General features: G+C 59.9%; 1 protein-coding gene across 1 annotated transcript; it reads left to right on the top strand.

The window, feature by feature from the left end:
- The first annotated feature begins 2,102 nt into the window (after window positions 1-2,102).
- ROBO3 (roundabout guidance receptor 3) lies at window positions 2,103-17,836 on the top strand. Its single transcript, XM_045860250.1, has 28 exons — window positions 2,103-2,262; window positions 5,206-5,532; window positions 6,133-6,290; window positions 6,709-6,829; window positions 6,923-7,061; window positions 7,336-7,463; window positions 7,729-7,853; window positions 9,030-9,201; window positions 9,559-9,764; window positions 9,970-10,051; window positions 10,338-10,503; window positions 10,898-11,064; window positions 11,499-11,620; window positions 11,808-12,033; window positions 12,251-12,372; window positions 12,610-12,781; window positions 12,887-13,072; window positions 13,872-13,895; window positions 13,978-14,020; window positions 14,201-14,340; window positions 14,639-14,833; window positions 14,960-15,098; window positions 15,234-15,446; window positions 15,821-15,972; window positions 16,090-16,200; window positions 16,416-16,577; window positions 17,039-17,223; window positions 17,573-17,836. The coding sequence occupies exons 1-28, from the start codon at window positions 2,103-2,105 to the stop codon at window positions 17,582-17,584; spliced, it is 4,155 nt and encodes a 1,384-aa protein (XP_045716206.1). The 3' UTR covers window positions 17,585-17,836.
- Window positions 17,837-18,041: the final 205 nt, after the last annotated feature.

The raw sequence follows: 18,041 nt of genomic DNA, 5'->3' as shown, positions 1-18,041 counted from the left end.
ATCCCCACATAAAAGGCCAATTAACTGCGACGTCTCTGCGAACAAATCCGCTAACCGGGTGACAAGCCCCTAGACACCAGCAGGCCCCGTGTTTGCTGAGAGGCTGATGGGAGCAAATCAGGGGATTAGGATGGGGCAGGAGCCACAGGGCAGCGTGCGCTTCCTGTCTGCCGCACGCAGCCCTCCCGGTCCTGCAGGACTCCGGGTTTCTGTCCCCATTCAGCCTCTGGCGAGATGGAGGCGAGATGGAGCCCAGGTGGCCCAAGACTGAGAACCTGGAGCCTCCAAGCAGAGCAACTGAGGTCCAGAGTGGTGGGGTCTGCTAAGTGGGTGGGTCATCCCAAAGCTATCCCTTACCATCTCTCTTACCTGAATGCAACCTGGCCCTGGAGCAAGGGACCGGCATCAAATGCCATCTCTTAGTATACCGGTGCTTCCAAGGAAGAGGGGCGTCACTAGCCCTTTTCCCAGCGGCCCCACTCTCAGCCTCAAGGTCTGCTGGGATTGAAGCTGTCTGTAGGGGGCCAGACTCCCAGGCCTGCTCCCACAGAGAGGTGCTGCCTTCCCCATGGGGCTGTCAGCCCCTAAGCCCCCAGCACTTCATGTTCTGGCCCTGAGACATCACCAGCAGAGCTACAGCAAGTGGGTAGGAAGACACCTAACCACAGGTTAGAGGCTCCCAAGGCTGGCGTGTGGGTTGAGAGAGGACAAGTCCCCCACCCTTCGAGAAAGTGTGGGGTTCCTCTGAGGGCTCTCTGCCTGAGATACTTCAGCCCTTGACTTGGCTTACTCTAGAGTCTACGGCCCTGGAGCATCCCCTTCTCTGGGTGTAGACCTGTTCACCTGCCTCATCAGAGGTGGCCACCCCCGCAAGGTGGAGTCGTCACTCAGAGCCCAGGGCTGAACGCCACCCACCACTTGGCAGTCTGCAGGGCCATACAAGCCCAGATAAGAAGACTCTCTCTTCCCCTGATACTCCAAGGCCATCTTAGCCCAGGAAAGTGTGTTGGGGGAGGGAGGCACTGGGAGACATTCAGGTATACAGAACTCCAGAAAAGTCAGAAGCAGTCTGGGACTGGGTGAGGGGTCATGTTCCCCCTCCCCACTGCGAAGAAGGACGCTATCAGGTTTGAACAGATTTGCACAAGTTTTGCTTCCACCATATCTCTTCTCCTGCACTTGCCTTTAGAGAAACAATATTGCTCTTCATCTTTGTCCCGCATTCCCTGTCTACCCTCCGGTCTCCCCCAAAAGGTGAAACAATTTAATAAAACATGTCGTAGGACAGGGATGCAAAAGTACTTAAATCACGGGGACATGTCTAAGCGTCCCCGGGCTTTCTCCCTGTTCGGTGTCTCTCCAGGAACTACGAGATTAGGGTCAAGGCGCCCCACCTCATCTCCTGGCCTCTCTGTTGCAAACCAGGTGACTGCAGGCGAAGGGGTGGACACGCGTGGAATTGTTCTCCACCCGCCCCCAACTCCCGCCCCAAACCACCCGTTTCCCGCGTTTCCGGGCTAAATCTCGGGACCTGGGAGGGAATGGAAGCCAGGGTTTCTGGAGCTTGAGGAGCGACCCTGAGCTTTGCCTCAGGTCCCCTAACACCCGGGAACAGGGAGGGAGGGTTTCTGTTCTCAGTCAGGCAGGACAGAGCCCGACGGAGCCGCCTTTCTCATCTCGACTTCTTTAAGAAGAGAGGGAGACTCCAGCGTGGTCCAGAACCCGGCTCGGGGCTCGGGGCGGGGACTGCAACTCGCGCTAAACTGCTCTGGTCTCCGGCCCTGCCAGTGGCGGTCGGGGAGGGGTGGGAGGGTGGAGAGTGTCGGATTAATCCCTTAATTACGCTGTGATCGGCGTGGCACCTGCTTTCCGCCGCCCAGCCCCCGGGGGACCGCGGCTCTGAGCGGTGGAGAGGAGGACGAGCGAAGGAGGAGGGCACGCGGAGGCACGCGCGGCACCCGGGCGCCGGCCGGCGGGACAGCGGCACCGTGGCTGGGGCGGAGCGCAGAGGCTGCAGAGGGGCTTGCGGCTCCCGACCCGCGGGTCTCAGACCCCGGGGCCGGGCCCCGAGCCCCCGACCCCGGTCTCGGCCGGGTCGCGCTATGCTGCGCTACCTGCTCAAAACGCTGCTGCAGATGAACTTGTTCGCGGACTCCCTGGCCGCGGACGTGTCCAACTCCAGCGACCTGCTCTTCGGCTTCAACTCCTCGGGGGCGGCGCTCAACCACAGCCTCCTGCCCCCGGGAGAGCCTTCTCTCAACCGTAAGCCCCTGCCCCGCGGGGATGCCGGGTCCCGACCGCGGTGGGTGCGAGGGCGCTGTGTGGGGGGGGCAGAGCTCCAGCCCCACGTGTGGGCCGAGGGGCGCCCCCCAGAACCTCCCCAGGCGGTGGGCACCAAGGGGTGGTTGGGGGCTTTGAGCACCTGAGTGTGTGTGTCGGGTGCCCGCGGGGAGCGAGGGTCTGGGAGCAGATGCCGGCCGAGTCCATCCCGCCCCAGCCCCCCAGCCCCCCAGCCCCCCAGCCCCCGGGCCGAACGCAGGCGGTCCCAGAGAGGAGGGCCGCGCGGGGGGGGGGGGCAAGGTCGAGCTAGAGGGTGCGGGCACCCACTGCGGGGAGGGCAGCAGAGGGCCGCCGTCGCCGGCGGGCCTGGGCCGAGCCGAGCCACTTGGGGACCCACCCGGGCGGCAGGTTTTCCTCTGGGAACCGAAGTTTGCCAAGAATTCACTTAGGACGAGAGTGAGCGAGCCGAAATGCTGGATGTGTTGGCTAAGAGCTCGACGCAAGCAGCGACCATTTCAGGAAACTTAACGAGTTTGCCCCTTGGAGACGGGTTCGCAGCCGGCCCACCCCGCAGAGCTGCGGCAGGCAGGCAGCGCCGGCGGCCAGGTCGTCAGCGCTAATTACCCTGATTAATAAATGGCTGGGACCGCGCGCGCTCCTCCCGCGCCGCGGGAGCCGCGGAGAGGCCGGAGCTCGCCCCCTGCCGGCCGCGTCGGGAACTCCCGCTTCCCCTGGCCCCTTGGCCCTGGTTCCCTCTTGTTCTTCTTTCTCATCCGGGACCAATCGACTTCCTCCAGCTCGAATCTGGGGCGACTGCTGTGCTGGAGACCCCAAGGCAGGGAGAAAGGAGACCTTGGCAGTGTGTGTGTGTGTGTGTGTGTGTGTGTGTGTGTGTGTGTGTGTGTGAACTCCAGGTGCTGGGGGGAAGCCCCAGAGCCCCATTAGCATGACCGTTAGCTATTCATTAGCTTCTCTCGAAGCCTCTCCTGAGACCTAGAATGACAGGGATGAAATTCCAGAGAAAGGGAGCCTGCAGCTGTGTCTACAGGAATTAGGGGAAAGGGCCGACTGTCAAGGTGGGCCATGCAGGAGGGAGCCGGGAGGAAGACGGGGAACGAGCTGGGATTCTCGTCCCCTGACCTCCCAGATTCCCAGGAGGTTAAGCAGAGAGCCCCGCTCTCAGACGCCTCACACACGCCGGTGGCCACCCTAGCGCTCCGGCAGAGTGTTTTCCGTCTGCACTGTCTCAGTGAGGTCTGCAGGGAAGGAATTGATGGTCACATCTGTGACGGAGGAAGCAAATTCAGGGAGGATGACAGTACCTCGATGGTCCCCAAAGCAGCACAAATCTTGGCAAAACAGACTCGCTGTTCCCACCACATGCGATGACTATGTAAAGGGCAAGATTGGGGCCTGGTGCAATCTGATTCAGGTAGAGACTGTAGGAACCAAGGTAAGGTCAAGTGGGCCGGAGGAAGATCTCCTACGTAATCTGAGAACTGACACATTCATCGAGCTTCCCCCAAGTGCTTTGCACACAGTAGGATCTTAGGATAACCCCATCGCGCCTTCTGCATTACAGGTAAAGAAGCTGAGACCCAGAGAAGTTCAATAATTTGACCCCGTTCTTACAGCAGTTAGTGTGGAAGTTTGAGATTCCCGCCCTAGTGGGTTCCAGCCAACCCCTGAATTCTTAACCGTTTCAGTGCCGCTCACCATGGGCTTTACCTGAACTGGGCCTGCAATGGGAGGGAGGGGAAGAGGGTGAGAATCAGAAGTCTCCGCCAGAAGGGAAGTCGAGAAAATTACCCTCTTCCCTAAGATCGGAAGAGGGAAACCGATCTTTCTTGCCCCTGACCCGTTCAAGACACTCTCCCCAGAAGAGCGGCCACTAGGCAACCCATCCAGCTTCCTCTCCATCGGAACTCCTAAGAGTGAGGGCGGGAAGTAAAAAACCCGGCCCCACAGCGAGGCTGCAAGCAGAGGTCCCCGTGGATTCCGGAACAGAGTGGGAGAAGCGGAGTCGGGGTGGGGAGGTGGGGAAATCTGCTAGACCCTCATTAGTAAAGGAGACTGATTGCGCGAGGCGGCAGCGGCGCCTACTGGCCGCCAGGGGTCGCAAAGCCACTTTCGATGAGGCTGGGGTGCGTGAGCGGGGAGCTCTCCAGGCTCCTGGGTCGCAAACCACTGCCGAAGACGAGCGAGCAGAAGTCTGTGTAACCCGTGAGGCGCGGGAGCAGGACATGCGGTGAACGAATCAGAGAGAACCAAGGAAGGGGAGGAATTCCTTTCTCAGTGGTTCTTAGCCTCTCTTGGCTACATCCGCTTGGAGAACAATCCGTTGAAACCCGTGCCCTCCCAGAAAAGAGAGCTACTCATTTCCACTACTATTTGCATGGGTTCAGCTCCTGAGACTTCACAGGACCCCGACACATGGTTGTCTGGGGTGTCAACAGAGGGGCTCTGTGCGGGCTCCCGGGCTCCCAGGCCCAGCCCATCGCTCACGCCTTCCCTGTCCTGAGGGACCGCCGGCCTGGCCACATTCTCCGTAACGCTGCCCAGGTCCGCGCTGAGGCGGAGAACCCAGTGCTGGCCTTGGTGTCCGAGTTGCGGAGCAAGGACACCTGCGAGCCAGTGCGGCTGGGGGATGAAACCAATCAGCTGGAGGCGCGGGTGGCCCTTCACTCCCCACTAGACCTGGCTGTTGGGGACACAGGTGTCCTGATTCCTTGACTTATCTGCTCCTCTGTAGGCGCCGCCTTAGGAGCCCAAGAACGTGGGGCGTCTTCCTATAAGAAGATACCGGACCCTACAGAGAGAGAGGGTGGGCAGCAGTGACAGCAGACAGGGTCCTTTTTTCTCCGGAGCCTCCATCTTTCCCCAGCTTCCGGGTCTGAATGCTCCGTGTCCCTCCCATCCCCCCAGGGACAAGGGTCGGGCCGGAGGACGCGATGCCGCGCATTGTGGAGCAGCCGCCAGATCTGCTGGTGTCTCGAGGCGAACCGGCCACGCTGCCCTGCCGTGCGGAGGGCAGGCCCCGGCCCAACATCGAGTGGTACAAAAATGGGGCACGCGTGGCCACCGCGCGTGAGGACCCGCGCGCGCACCGCCTGCTGCTGCCCAGCGGTGCCCTCTTCTTCCCGCGTATCGTGCACGGGCGCCGCGCACGGCCCGACGAGGGCATCTACACCTGTGTGGCGCGCAACTACCTGGGTGCAGCGGCCAGCAGGAATGCCTCGCTGGAAGTGGCAGGTGAAGGCCCCACGTCAGCTGGTTGCTCTAGAGCCTGGGGGCCCGCGGGAGGGCGCGGAGCAATCTCGTCCAGAACTGGTCCTGTCTCCGCCGATCCAAAGTTTTCCTTTGGGACCCTAATTTTGGTTTCTAAGGCCCACGACTAGGCCTGGTTTTTTCGCACCTGAGACGGAGTGGGGGTGGGGGTGGGGGGACGATTTTAGGAGTAGGCAAAAGTAGGTTTACAGCTGCACTGTGACCATCTTTTGAGTTAATGAAACTATTGTAATAATAACCTACATGTCTTTTTCTTTTTCTTTTTTTAAAGAATCTTTTTTTAAAAATTTACTTATTTATTTTTAGAGAGGGAAGGGAGGGGGGAGAGAGAGAGAGAGAGAGAGAGAGAGAGAGAGAGAGAAACATCAATGTGCGGTTGCTGGGGGTCATGGCCTGCAACCCAGGCATGTGCCCTGACTGGGAATGGAACCTGAGACACTTTGGTTTGCAGCCCGCGCTCAATCCACTGAACTATGCCAGCCAGGGCCATGTCTTTTTCTATACGAACAACTGTAAACCTGCGTTTTGCTCATCCCTGTTCCTCCCCCCTCTCTCTCCCCCCAGTCCTCCGCGATGACTTCCGGCAGTCTCCTGGGAACATGGTGGTGGCTGTAGGGGAGCCCGCTGTAATGGAATGCGTGCCCCCCCGCGGGCACCCCGAGCCCGCGGTGTCTTGGAAGAAGGGCAACGCCCTAGTCAAGGAGGAGGAGGGCAGGATCACGGTGAGAGCCAGGCCGCGGCGGCAGTCAGGAGGGGCGGGGCCCCACGCCAAGGTTCCGACAGGTGCCTCCAGGAGGAAGGCCTGAATCCTAGGGTCTTGGAAGGCAGGGAATAGTGCTTGGGGCGATAAGGCAGCTCTGAAATCAGGGGATGAGCTGACTAGAGGCTGAGGGTGAGCTGCTGAGTGAGGGATACATGAGGACAGGTGAGATGAATTTGGTACAAGACGGCAGGGAGCATGATTCCCCGGGGACCCCCATGAGAAAAGACAGACCTGATCCCCACCTTGGGCAAAACAACCATTCTTTATTTAAAATGGGTTTCCTTCCCTAGTTTTCTTCATAGTTTGTTGTGAAAATCAAATATATAAATATGCTTTGATGGCTATGAAGGACCAAAGTTACTGTTGTGACTCCGCAGATCCGTGGAGGGAAGCTGATGATGTCACACACACACAAGAGTGACGCAGGGATGTACACGTGTGTGGCCTCCAACATGGCAGGGGAGCGGGAGAGCACCGCGGCTGAGCTCCTGGTTCTGGGTAGGCGCATGCAGCTCTGGGGTTCCTGGAGCGGAGCCTGGGGGAGAAGCAGTGGTGCAGACCCCTGGCTGTTCGCTCACTCCCACTGCACAGAGCGCCCCTCATTCCTGCGGAGACCGGTGAATCAGGTGGTCCTGGCCAATGCGCCTGTGGATTTCCCATGCGAGGTGCAGGGGGACCCCCCACCTCGCCTGCACTGGCGCAAGGATGATGGAGAACTGCCCACGGGCAGGTGAGCATCCCCTTCCTCCCGCCTGTGAGGAGACCCAGCTGGCTCAAGAGTGTGCCCTGCCCTAGAGAGCTGGAAGGCAGATACCTCCTCGCGCAGAGAAGCCTGTGTGCAGGGCCTCTGGCCCCGCCCTCCCCAGTCCCCACCTCCATTCATGGAGCTCCTGTCCCCTAGAGGCCTGCCCTGTCTCTGTACCCTGCCCTGGTGTCTGTCCTGGGGGAGACAGAAGGGGTCTGTAGCCATGGCCAACCCAGCCCGGGGGTGGGGAGTGGAGCAGGTATGAGATCCGGAGTGACCACAGCCTTTGGATTGGCCGTGTGAGTGCTGAAGATGAGGGGACCTACACCTGCGTGGCGGAGAACAGCGTGGGCCGGGCGGAAGCATCTGGCTCCCTCAGTGTTCACGGTGAGGCCCCGCCCCGCAGCAGGGGTGCAGTGAGGGAAGGTGGCGGGTGGGCCGAAGGCGAGAATGAGGGAGAAAGGACAAGCCAGAGATGTGGGGTCTCCTGAGATTTGTAGGAGAAAGAGGAGACAGCTAAACAGGCTTGAGCAAGAGATGGACAAATATCTGTTCCTACTCAAGCCAAGCTTGGGCCTCTCTCTCCTGCTCCCTCAGCCCCCCTTCTTAGCACCCCTGACTCCCTGTTCCTTTTCTCCCCTCCCCTTGCCAGTGCCACCTCAGCTGGTGACCCAGCCCCAGGACCAGATGGCAGCCACTGGAGAGAGCGTGACTTTCCAGTGCGAGACCAAAGGAAACCCCCCGCCTGCCATCTTCTGGCAGAAGGAGGGAAGCCAAGTAGGTGCCAGCTTCTCCTCTGGGTCTCCTCCTCTGGGTCTTAGCCGCCGCTCTTCTCTATTCTGCAAACTGCTCTCGGGGTTCTGCTTACTGTCGGTCCTCCTAGGAACACTTTCAGGTTATTTAGGAGGATTAAATAAGATTATGAATATAAAAAGACCTGGAATGTATCCAACACTTTTAAAATAGATGATAGTATATTTAGGTGGTAGGGAACACTCTTGTATAGTAATTCCTTGGAATCTTTCTCTTTGGGTCAAGGCTGTCCGGTGGATGCAACAAATCCAATTAGATCCCCCCTTCCCCAGAGCCCTGGGGCCTGGGCTTTCATACACTGCCCTGGAAAGCAAGTGGCACAGCGCCAAAGCTGCTCAGGGCAGAACTCGACTTGCTCTTTTAGTTGCTAGAGGCCTCCACTAGGGGGCGCCCACAGTCAACCCTCTCCAACGTTGGCAAACAAATGCCAGAACACACAACTGGAGTGAACATTAACTGAAGTAACAACCTAAGTGAGTTCCTGTAAGGGAAGGGCGGAATCTTCCTACTAAGAAACAAGATCAGTGTAATGAAATGAGTTGCATTAACCCCACCCCACTGGGAAACCAGGCCACCTATTACCTCATTCCAAATCCTCTGCCACAATTTTCCCAGCGTCTCTACCATCCGAGTCTGCTGCATTTTCATTAGATTCTGAAAGGAATAAAAATGCTGATGGTAGTAGAGGGTGGGAATGGGTGTTAGCTAGGGGCTCAGCATGGTGCCATTTACCCTAAGACCCAAACCTACTTCACCATGTTCCAAGTATGTATCTAATGTAAGATGTTAGAACCAGAAAGAAGGGGAAAGTACTGGACATTTATCACTCAATGTATTGAAAGAGTTTCATACGATTACTTCAGTCTTCATTACTATCCTCTAAGAGTCATATCTGGGGAAATTGGGCCTCAGGAAGTTTAAATAGCTTGCACAGAGCTGGGAAGTACATCCCAAGATCATCTAATAAAACCGCTCATTTTTGTGAATGGGTTTTAGTTTGCCCAAGGTCACAGAATTGCCTGGGGATGGAGTAGGAACTGGAACCTTAGGAAAGCTCTGGATTGGGGTGTTGATGGGAATGGGGAGCCCTCTGCCAGCTGTCTGCTCTCTCCCCACCTTGGTTCCCTGCTCTGTCCCCAGGTCCTGCTTTTCCCCAGTCAGTCCCTTCAGCCCACAGGGCGCTTCTCAGTCTCTCCCAGAGGCCAGCTGAACATCACGGCGGTGCAGAGTGGGGACGCTGGCTACTACGTGTGCCAGGCTGTCAGCGTGGCTGGCAGCATCCTGGCCAAGGCCCTGCTGAAGGTGAAAGGAGGTATGTGCATGTGGTGATAAGACAGGACCCATGGCCTGGAAGGAAAAGGTGGCTTAAAGAGATCTGTTTTTCTTGGATTCTCCACAATATGTCTGTGAGGGGCAGGGCGTGCTCCTGAGACATGTCCTTGGAGTTTGGAAGTTAGGCACAGAAGTCACTAATAGATGGCTGGTTCCAGCCAGAGGCTACACCTGGTTATGGACGCCACATCTCTGGGGAAGGGAGAGATGTGGGGGAGGGAGAGAGGTGGGGGAGGAAGAGGTGGATGTGAAGGAGCCAAGAAGAGAATGGGGACCAGGGGCTGGGTGCCTGAACCGAGGATCCTCCTCTGAGGCACCCAAGTTCCTCCTCTCTCAGCCTCGACGGAGGGGCTGCCTCCCATCATCCTCCGGGGCCCAGCAAACCAGACACTGGCACTTGGCTCCTCTGTGTGGCTGCCATGCAGAGTGACTGGGAACCCTCAACCTAGCGTCCAGTGGAAGAAGGATGGGAAGTGGCTGCCGGGGGATGACCCCCAGCTCAACCTGATGGCCAATGGTACCCTGTACATCAGCAGCGTGCAGGTGGGTCTCACCCTGGGGTCCCAGTAGCTGAGAATGCCCAACTCTAGGGAGTACCCGCTGGGACTCGAACTCCATTCTAACCCTCTGCTCTCTCAGACCATCTGAAGTGTACGACCTCCTCCCCATCCTTCTGAATACCCACCTACACGCTCGCACCCTCCCTCATCCCATGCCCAGTGTGCCAGTCCTCTCCCCTCTCCTACAGGAGGTGCACACAGGCTTCTACAGCTGTGTGGCCCAGAGTTCCACCGGGGAGGCTGCCTGGAGCGCCTGGCTTAGGAGGCGGGGTGAGTTTCTCCTCCATCCCCTTCTTCGCTAGCACCGTTCTCCAAATGTCCTTCAAGGCAGTCAGTACTGGCCCAAACCCAGGACTGGCTTTATCTTCCCAATGCCACGGCCATGGTAGGGGGAGGAGGAAGGTGGAAGTGGTGTCCTTGGGAGGCGGATGTGAGTAGCATGTGCTCTATGTCCCTCTCTCCACCGTCACTGTCACAGCTCCACGGCTCCTCTGGGGAGAAGGGAGGTTACATTCTTCCCCCGTTCTTCTACCTAAACATTATCTCCTTACTGCAGAAGACGGGGGAGATTTACCAGACCCGCCTACGGAGCCCAGTACCCCTCCGGGGCCTCCTTCTCAGCCAGTGGTCACTGAGGTCACCAAGAACAGCATTACCCTGACCTGGAAGCCCAACCCGCAGGCTGGGGCCACAGTTACCTCTTATGTGATAGAGGCCTTCAGGTACAGAGAAAGTTATGAGTGCAAACCTGGAAAGTTAAAAGGAGGGGACCCTGTGTTCTTAAGATCTTTGCTATTGTGGGGAAAGGCTTGCCAGTTCCCTCTCCCAGGGTGAGGAGGCATAGGGGGGCCATAGAGAATGGATGAACCCTGGCTGGTGTGGCTCAGTAGATTGAGCACCGGCCGCAAACCAAAGGGTCGCTGGTTTGACTCCCAGTCAGGGCACATGCTTGGGTTGCGGGCCAGGTCCCCAGTAGGGGGCATGTAGGAGGCAACCACACACTGATGTTTCTCTCCCTCTCTAAAAAAAGAGAGAAAGAGAGAGGAGAGAATGAGAGGTAGTGGGCAGGTTGGAGGTCCCTGGGCTCAGACAACTGTCACTTCATTCCCATTGCAGCCCAGCAGCTGGCAACACCTGGCGGACAGTGGCGGATGGTGTGCAGCTGGAGACACACACCGTCAGCGGTCTACAGCCCAATACCATCTACTTGTTCCTGGTGCGAGCCGCGGGAGCCTGGGGCCTCAGTGAGCCCAGTCCCGTCTCTGTGCCCGTCCGCACCCAGGGTAAGGCCAGGGTCCCCGGCTTGAGGGTACGGCATGTCACACTGCACATGGCACAGTGGCAGCTCTTGCCTGCTGTGCCGGGGCTACACTGGTGGCCGGCAGGTCATGCTTCCCTCTCATTGAGTGAACAAGAGGAGGAGGAGGAGGAAGGGGAAGGGAAGAGAAGGGGAGGGAGAGGGGTCAGGGAGGAAAAAGAAGGAGAGGAAGAAGAGAGAGAGAGGCAGTGATTCAGCCACCTTGGTGGCTCCTCACTGCTGAGTCTCTTACCCACAGTGTGTGTAGAGTATCAGGACTCCCCCCCTTCCCCCCCAAACCCCTCTGGACCCTGGGGTGTGCCCTGGAGCACTAAGCAGTGTAGTCTGTGGGGCGGGGCCGAGTCAGTCCTGACTGCCTGTCCCTGCGGGACCCTGCTGAGTGGGCTCTTTGGTCAATAGACAGCAACCCTTCCAGGCCAGTGGAGGACACATGGAGAGGCCAGCCGGGACTGGCCGAAGTGGCTGTGCGTGTGCAGGAGCCTGTAGTCCTTGGGCCCCAGACCCTGCAGGTGTCCTGGACCGTGAGTGTGCCATAGGGATGAGGTGAAGGGCACAGGTAATGGTGGGGGACGTAGGGGCCTCCAAGAATGGGTACAGGAGAGTGGGAAGTGAGTGGCTGGGGAAGCTGGGTACATGGGGGAGGGGCTGGGCCTGGAGGACTTGTGTGGCCCTAGCTTCTCCTGGTGTGCTTCCTCCTGTTTCCCACAGGTAGATGGCCCGGTCCAGCTGGTGCAAGGTTTCCGGGTGTCTTGGAAGGTAGCAGGTCCTGATGGGGGAAGCTGGACAGTGCTGGACCTACAGTCCCCAAGCCAGCAAAGTACTGTGCTCAGAGGACTCCCCCCAGGGACCCGAATTCAGATCAAGGTGCAAGCCCAAGGCCAGGAGGGGCTGGGTGCTGACAGTCTCTTGGTGACTGGGAGCATTCCTGAGGAGGGTAAGGGGGTGGGGCACCGAGCTGCTGGATGTACAGGAGGGAGGTGGGAGTGGGGGAGGACGACGGGAGTTTGCAGGGGAAGAGCGAGGTGGGGGTGGGGGGTAGGGAAGGGGGTACCCTCATTCCCTAAGGTGTTAGAGCTGGGAGCGGGGAGCTTGGGGCCTGAGGGGCAGCTTGCAATGACTGTGTCCTGCTCACCGAATTCCACCCTGGCCAGCCCCCAGTGGTCCCCCCCAGGGAGTGGCAGTGGCCTTGGGGGGTGAAGGCAACAGCAGTATCACTGTGTCCTGGGAACCTCCACTCCCCTCCCAGCAAAATGGGCTCATCAAGGAATACCAGGTACGGGGTGTGCAAGGGGACGGCGCGGGAGGGAGAGGAGAACCGGAGCTAGGATTGGGAGGATCCAGTGCTGGCCTTGTGGCTGGGGAGGGGGCTTTGGGAGGGGAGAGAGGTTTCAGTGTTCCCTCTAGGCTGAGTTATGCCTGGCTAAGCCCCGCTGTGCCATCAGAGCGTCAAGTTTCCACGTGAGGCCAAAATCCCGTTTCTGACTCTCAACCTGGGTCTCGGCCCCCCCAGATCTGGTGCCTGGGGAATGAGAGCCGCTTCCACCTCAATCGGTCCGTGGCGGGTTGGGCGCGCTCTGCAGTGCTCCAGGGACTGTTGCCAGGTGTCCCCTACTGGACCCAGGTCGCAGCGGCCACCAGCGCTGGCGTGGGTGTGGCCAGTGCCCCGGTGTCTGTGCAGCTGCGTGAGTCTGGAGGTGGGGGGTGGTGGGCGGGTGGGGCTGGAAAGTTAAGGGGGTCCCGGAATGGCTCCTGGGTTTCCAGGCTGCTCATGGCTTTGACCCCCACAGCGACCCCACCGGAACTGGAGCCTGCGCTCGAGGTGGGCCAGGGGCTGGCGGAGCGACTGGCCAGGGTGCTGCGGGAGCCGGCCTTCCTGGCAGGCGGTGGTGCGGCCTGCGGGGCGCTGCTCCTCGGGCTCGGTGGCGCCCTCTGCCGGCGCCGCAGGCAGCGCAAGGAGCTCAGCCATTACACAGGTGAGAGCGGGAGTCGGGCCAGGCACGCACCGTGGATTGAGGAGCCTGCACAACTCCGAGGGATGAGTGGCGTGGAAGAGGCGGGGCCAGGAGGGGCGGGGCCTGAGCCTGGGGGCGGGGTAAGACTTGCCCTTAAGATGCCTTTTTTTTTTAAAGTCTGGCAAGGATTTATTAGGAAGCTTATTAGTCACAGTGAATGAAAAGCCAGGACAGAAGAACCGAGGTCTCCAGATTCCGGCACTGGGCTTAAAACACTAGTTAGAAGCTAATAAACACTATCTTACCTAAGTCCCAATCTTACCTCGACCAGAGACACCCACGAGCATAGAAACGAGATTGCCCACGCGCTCCCCAGATGCTTACCTAGGCATCAGTGTCCGTAAATGGGGGCCAGTCTGGAGGAGAAACACACTCGTGGGGGCGGGCCTGGTAGGAGGGGTGTGGCCAGGAGCCCCGGCAGTGAATTGCCTGGAGGGGGTTTGGGTGGAGCTGCTGGCCAGCAGCACGGTAGAGGCTGAGCTCTTCTATCTTAGTAAAGGGCGAGTCTGGAGAGATCTGAGAGCCCCTGGATCAGTGGTTCGCAATGTTGGCTACACATGGGAATCCCTGGGGGGAGCTTTTAAAAAAAAAACACCGATGTCTGAGTCCCTCTCACTCCTAGGAATTCTGATGAAATTGTTCCAGGGTGCAGCCTGGGTGGTGGAATTGGATCGGGGCCAAGGAGTGGACAAGAGTGTGGCTATTTCTGACCCTTTTCCCATTTCCCCTCTGCTTTCTCCCATGGGATCCTTTTCGGAAGCCTCCTTTGCCTACACACCTGCAGGTAAGCCACCGCGGACCGCCCCGCGGGGTTCAGACCCCAGCACAGGCTCTTCTCTGACCCAGTCTCCCCTCCCCCTCCCCAGTGTCCTTCCCACACTCAGAGGGCCTCTCGGGAGCCAGTTCCAGGTAATTCTCTCACCTCATCTCCCAGGCATCGTCCCTTCCACCTTACTCTCCAGGCCTCACTGCCCCGTCTGCCCCAGACTCCACCACCACCGCTGTCCCGCCGCCCCGACCCTCCCATCCTCCTCCACTTTCCCTGGCCTCCCAGGCTCTCTGCCCCAACGTTCACATGCTCTCCCTCAGGCCACCAGTGGGCCTTGGCCCTGCTCCCTACCCTTGGCTGGCAGACTCCTGGCCCCACCCATCTCAGAGCCCCTCAGCCCAGGAACCCAGGGGAAGCTGCCGCCCCAGCAATCCCGACCCAGACGACAGATATTACAATGGTGAGGAGTTCTAATTCCCTCAAGGGCCCACCTGGCCCCAGCACCCTTCTCTCCTCTCAACCTACTGGGGCACCCTGGAGGGAGCTGAGGAGCCCTAGTGTTTCTGAGGCTGGTGAGCCCCCAGGAGGATGTGAGTTGGGGGAGTGACCCCTGCACCCTGGTTTGGGAAGTAAGGTTCAGGGCAGGGGAAGAAGCGGTCTGGTGGGATTTCCTTTTGCTCTCCATTCTCCTGTTGTCCTCTGTTTTTCCGTGTCTGCCCCTGCCTCCTCCCCTGCGCCTCCCTCTTTCTCCTCCTCAGAAGCTGGAATCTCCCTCTACCTGGCTCAGACGGCCCGGGGCGCTGCCGCCTCTCCGGAGGGCCCTGTCTACAGCACCATTGACCCCGCTGGGGAGGAGCTGCAGACGTTCCACGGGGGCTTCCCCCCAAACTCCTCAGGGGACCCCGGCACCTGGAGCCCGTATGCTCCCCCAGAATGGAGCCAGGGAGACAGCGGTACGACTCCAGTTCCTCGTGCCCCACACTTCCCCTCTGGGACCTAGCCCAGCACCTCTTCTGACAAGGTTCACCTCGGTCTCCTTCCTGCCCAAATCTTGGTGTGCCCCGCCCTACTCTCCTCAGGGCCCAGGGGAGGCAAAGTGAAGCTTCTGGGGAAGCCCGTGCAGATGCCTTCCCTCATCTGGCCAGAAGCCTTGCCACCCCCTCCTCCTTCCTGTGAGCTGAGCGGCCTCGAGGGACCTGAGGAAGAGCTTGAGGGCAAGTAAGGATGCATCCTACTACAGATGCCCTATGTGTGGAGCCGGCCCAGGGCCACCTGCAGGGGGGCAGAGAGTTGGGAGAAGAGGGGGAGTCGTGACAGGAAGGCTGTGCCCACCCTCCTGCCTCTCTTCCCCAGCTCAGAGCCTGGAGAGTGGTGCCCGCCAGTGCCGGAGAGGAGCCGCCTGGCAGAGCCCAGCTCCAGTGGAGGGTGCTTGGTCCCTGCGTCCCGAGGAGAGACGCCTTCTCCCACACCTTCCTATGGACAGCAGTCCACAGCCACTCTGACCCCCTCGCCTCCTGACCCTCCCCAGCCCCTCACTGACATTCCCCACCTGCACCAGGTGCCCAGGTAGGGAGGCCTATAGCACCTTGCCCATTCTAGGCCCTCAGGACATACCTGTTCGGTGGACGGATGGGTGGAGGGTCTGGGCTGCAGAGGTCTCATGGCTGTATGAGGGTGGAAGTGTGGTTCGGGGAGGAACCCGGAGGCTGACGAGGTCTCTCACCCCCTTCGGATGGTTCCTCCGTTGGAGTGACTTTGTGGCTCCAGGAGTGTTCAGAGACATGGCTTCCCTTGTGCTCCGCTAGCCCGGGAGCCCGTGTGGGGCTGGCTCTGTGTCGTTCATCTGGGTATTAGGTGGAGTGTCTAACACAGTGCCTGGCACATAGTAGGCACCTAGTGTTTGTCGAGTGAACACATGCTAAGGCCTTATGTCATTGCAGGAGGGTGCCCCTTGAACCAAGTTCCCCTCTCAGTGGGTCCCAGCCCGCTCTGAATAGCCATGAACTGAGGCCTGTGGGCCTGGCAGCTGGCCCCACAGCCGCCCCACACTTCAGCCCCAGCCCTGTCCCCGGTACAGCCGGCGGCACCCCAGGTGAGTCTGCAGAACCTCAGCTCGTCCTGCTGCCCCTGCCCCAGAGCTCAGAGCTCGTCTTCCCTTCCCCCCAGACCTCCTCTCACTATGCTCCTCTCCCGCCTCCTAATGTCGCAGGGAGGACCCGACAGGTGCCCGGGGAGAGCACTCCTCCACTCCAAGGGCCCCGGGCCCAAATTCGGAAGAAGCCTAAGGCTGTTCCCTACAGGCGGGAGCACAGTCCTGGGGGTGAGGGGGCCATAGGCCTGGGGGATGGTGACAGTGGGGGACACAGGGGAACTGAGGGTGAGCCCTGGAGGCTGGGGGCAGCGGCGGGGGCGGGGGGAGTGGGCCAACTCAAATCTTGGGCTGTTCATTCGCAGCCTCCTGGTGCCCTGGAATGGGGGCGGGCAAGGCCGGTACCAGGGAAGCAGGAGGCTCTGCTGAAACAGGTCTCTCCACAGACTTGCCCCCACCACCCTTGCCGCCGCCGGAGGAAGAGGCGAGCTGGGCCTCAGGGCTGAGGGCAGCAGGCAGCATGTCCTCCTTGGAACGGGAGCACAGTGGGGAGAGAAGAAGGGTGCAGGCGGGGGCCCTGGGGGCCCATCGGGGCCCTCTCCTGGATGGTAAGGAGGGCCACTGCTGTGTAAGAAGGTGGGCTTTAGGACTGGGGGCTGATGGGACAGTGCAGACAGCACCACCTATGGACTGACTCCAGCCCAGCTCACCCCTCACTTTCAGCTGGGCCCCTGAATTTGATCAACACCAAAGACACTTGTCTCTCCAGCTGCCCCCGAGCAGAATCCCCTGAGGTTCCCAAGGACTGAAGCCCCAGTGAGGAAAGAATAGGGGTGGGTGCTCCGTCCCTCCTTTCCCGAGGACGGCGTTCCCTGCAGGGTTCTGAACGCACATTACATCGAGGCCGTGGGCTGGGCACTCTGCTTCTCAGCCCCCACGACGACCTGAGCCCTTCGCCCACCCTCAACTCTTCTCCCAGAGTTGGGGTGGCGGTTGGGGTGGCACAGCGACCTGGTGGTGGCGTTCTGCCCCTGCCCGGGCCCAGCTGCCCTTGTCTCTTGTGCTGCAGAAGAGGCCTGGGCCCCTTACAGCCGACCGAGCTTCCTGTCCCGGGGCCAGGCCGCCAGCACCTGCTCCACTGCTGGCAGCAACTCTTCCAGAGGCTCCAGCAGCTCTCGGGGCTCCCGGGGCCCTGGGCGGAGCCGGAGTCGGAGCCGGAGCCAGAGCCAAAGGCCAGGACGGAAATGCCGAGAGGTGGGGGCTAGGGGTCACAAAACTGGGAGCGGAGGGCTAGGGAGGGTGGACCAGGGAATGACTGGAAAGAGGAAGATGAGGAGGCTTGCAGGATACGAAAAGGAGGGGGCCCAGGGAGTGAGGGACGGGGAATCCTGGAGAACAGTGACAAATGTCAAGGCAAGACGACACATTGTACAGGAGGCTGGGGTCCCATAGAAGTGGATCAGGGGCGAGGCTGATGAGAAAAGAGGCACATCCCCTCTTGGGGCCTGTGTGCTCTGGGCCAGGCCTTGCAGACCAGCCTCTGTCTCTCTCTTCCTCTGTCTCTCTCTCCCCCCGCCCCCTCTCTGTCTCTCTCTTTCTCTAGGAACCAAGATAACCTTTGAGATCACCTTTGATGAGAATACCAGCAGTTCCATGGGGAAAGGCTTGTCCCTGGGCTGGGGGCCTGGATGGCAGCCCCTCCCCTGGTGAACGAGGGGCTGCGGAGAGGAGCAGGGAGGGGTCTCCTCCCTCCCTGCAGTGCAGTGGGGCTCCCTGAACAACTGGCCTAGGAGCCAGAGAGACAGCTCCTTCATCGCCGTCTCTTCCTACCTGAGACCCATTTGCAACAAAGACAATAAAGAGTCTGATGGGAGTTCTGGGCCATTTGTCTGCTTTTTGCAGGATGGGGGGGGGGGGAGGGAGGCGGCCGAGAGGTGGGGGTGGGGGTGTCAGTGCACTACCTCTTGAAGTTCTCTGTCAAAACTCCGCATGAGGACAGGGCTGAGGCCCGACCTGTCCTGCCCCCCAGAGGAGCTGAAGTCACTGTCTCCCCAGTTACAACCAGAGAGACT

The sequence above is a fragment of the Phyllostomus hastatus genome, unplaced genomic scaffold (assembly GCF_019186645.2).
Source record: "Phyllostomus hastatus isolate PE091 unplaced genomic scaffold, TTU_PhHast_1.1 phas_scaffold_193, whole genome shotgun sequence".
NCBI classification, from domain to species: domain Eukaryota; kingdom Metazoa; phylum Chordata; class Mammalia; order Chiroptera; family Phyllostomidae; genus Phyllostomus; species Phyllostomus hastatus.
Note: the sequence above shows the minus strand (reverse complement) of the source record. Positions and strands in the feature narration are given on the sequence as shown.

Bases quoted from the DNA above. Each gene is read 5' to 3' on its own strand.
- ROBO3 (XM_045860250.1), top strand. From the start codon at position 2,103: ATGCTGCGCTACCTGCTCAAAACGCTGCTGCAGATGAACTTGTTCGCG. The intron at 2,263-5,205 runs GTAAGCCCCTGC...CCATCCCCCCAG, and splicing joins GGGAGAGCCTTCTCTCAACC to GGACAAGGGTCGGGCCGGAG. The intron at 15,447-15,820 runs GTAGGGAGGCCT...ATGTCATTGCAG, and splicing joins CACCTGCACCAGGTGCCCAG to GAGGGTGCCCCTTGAACCAA.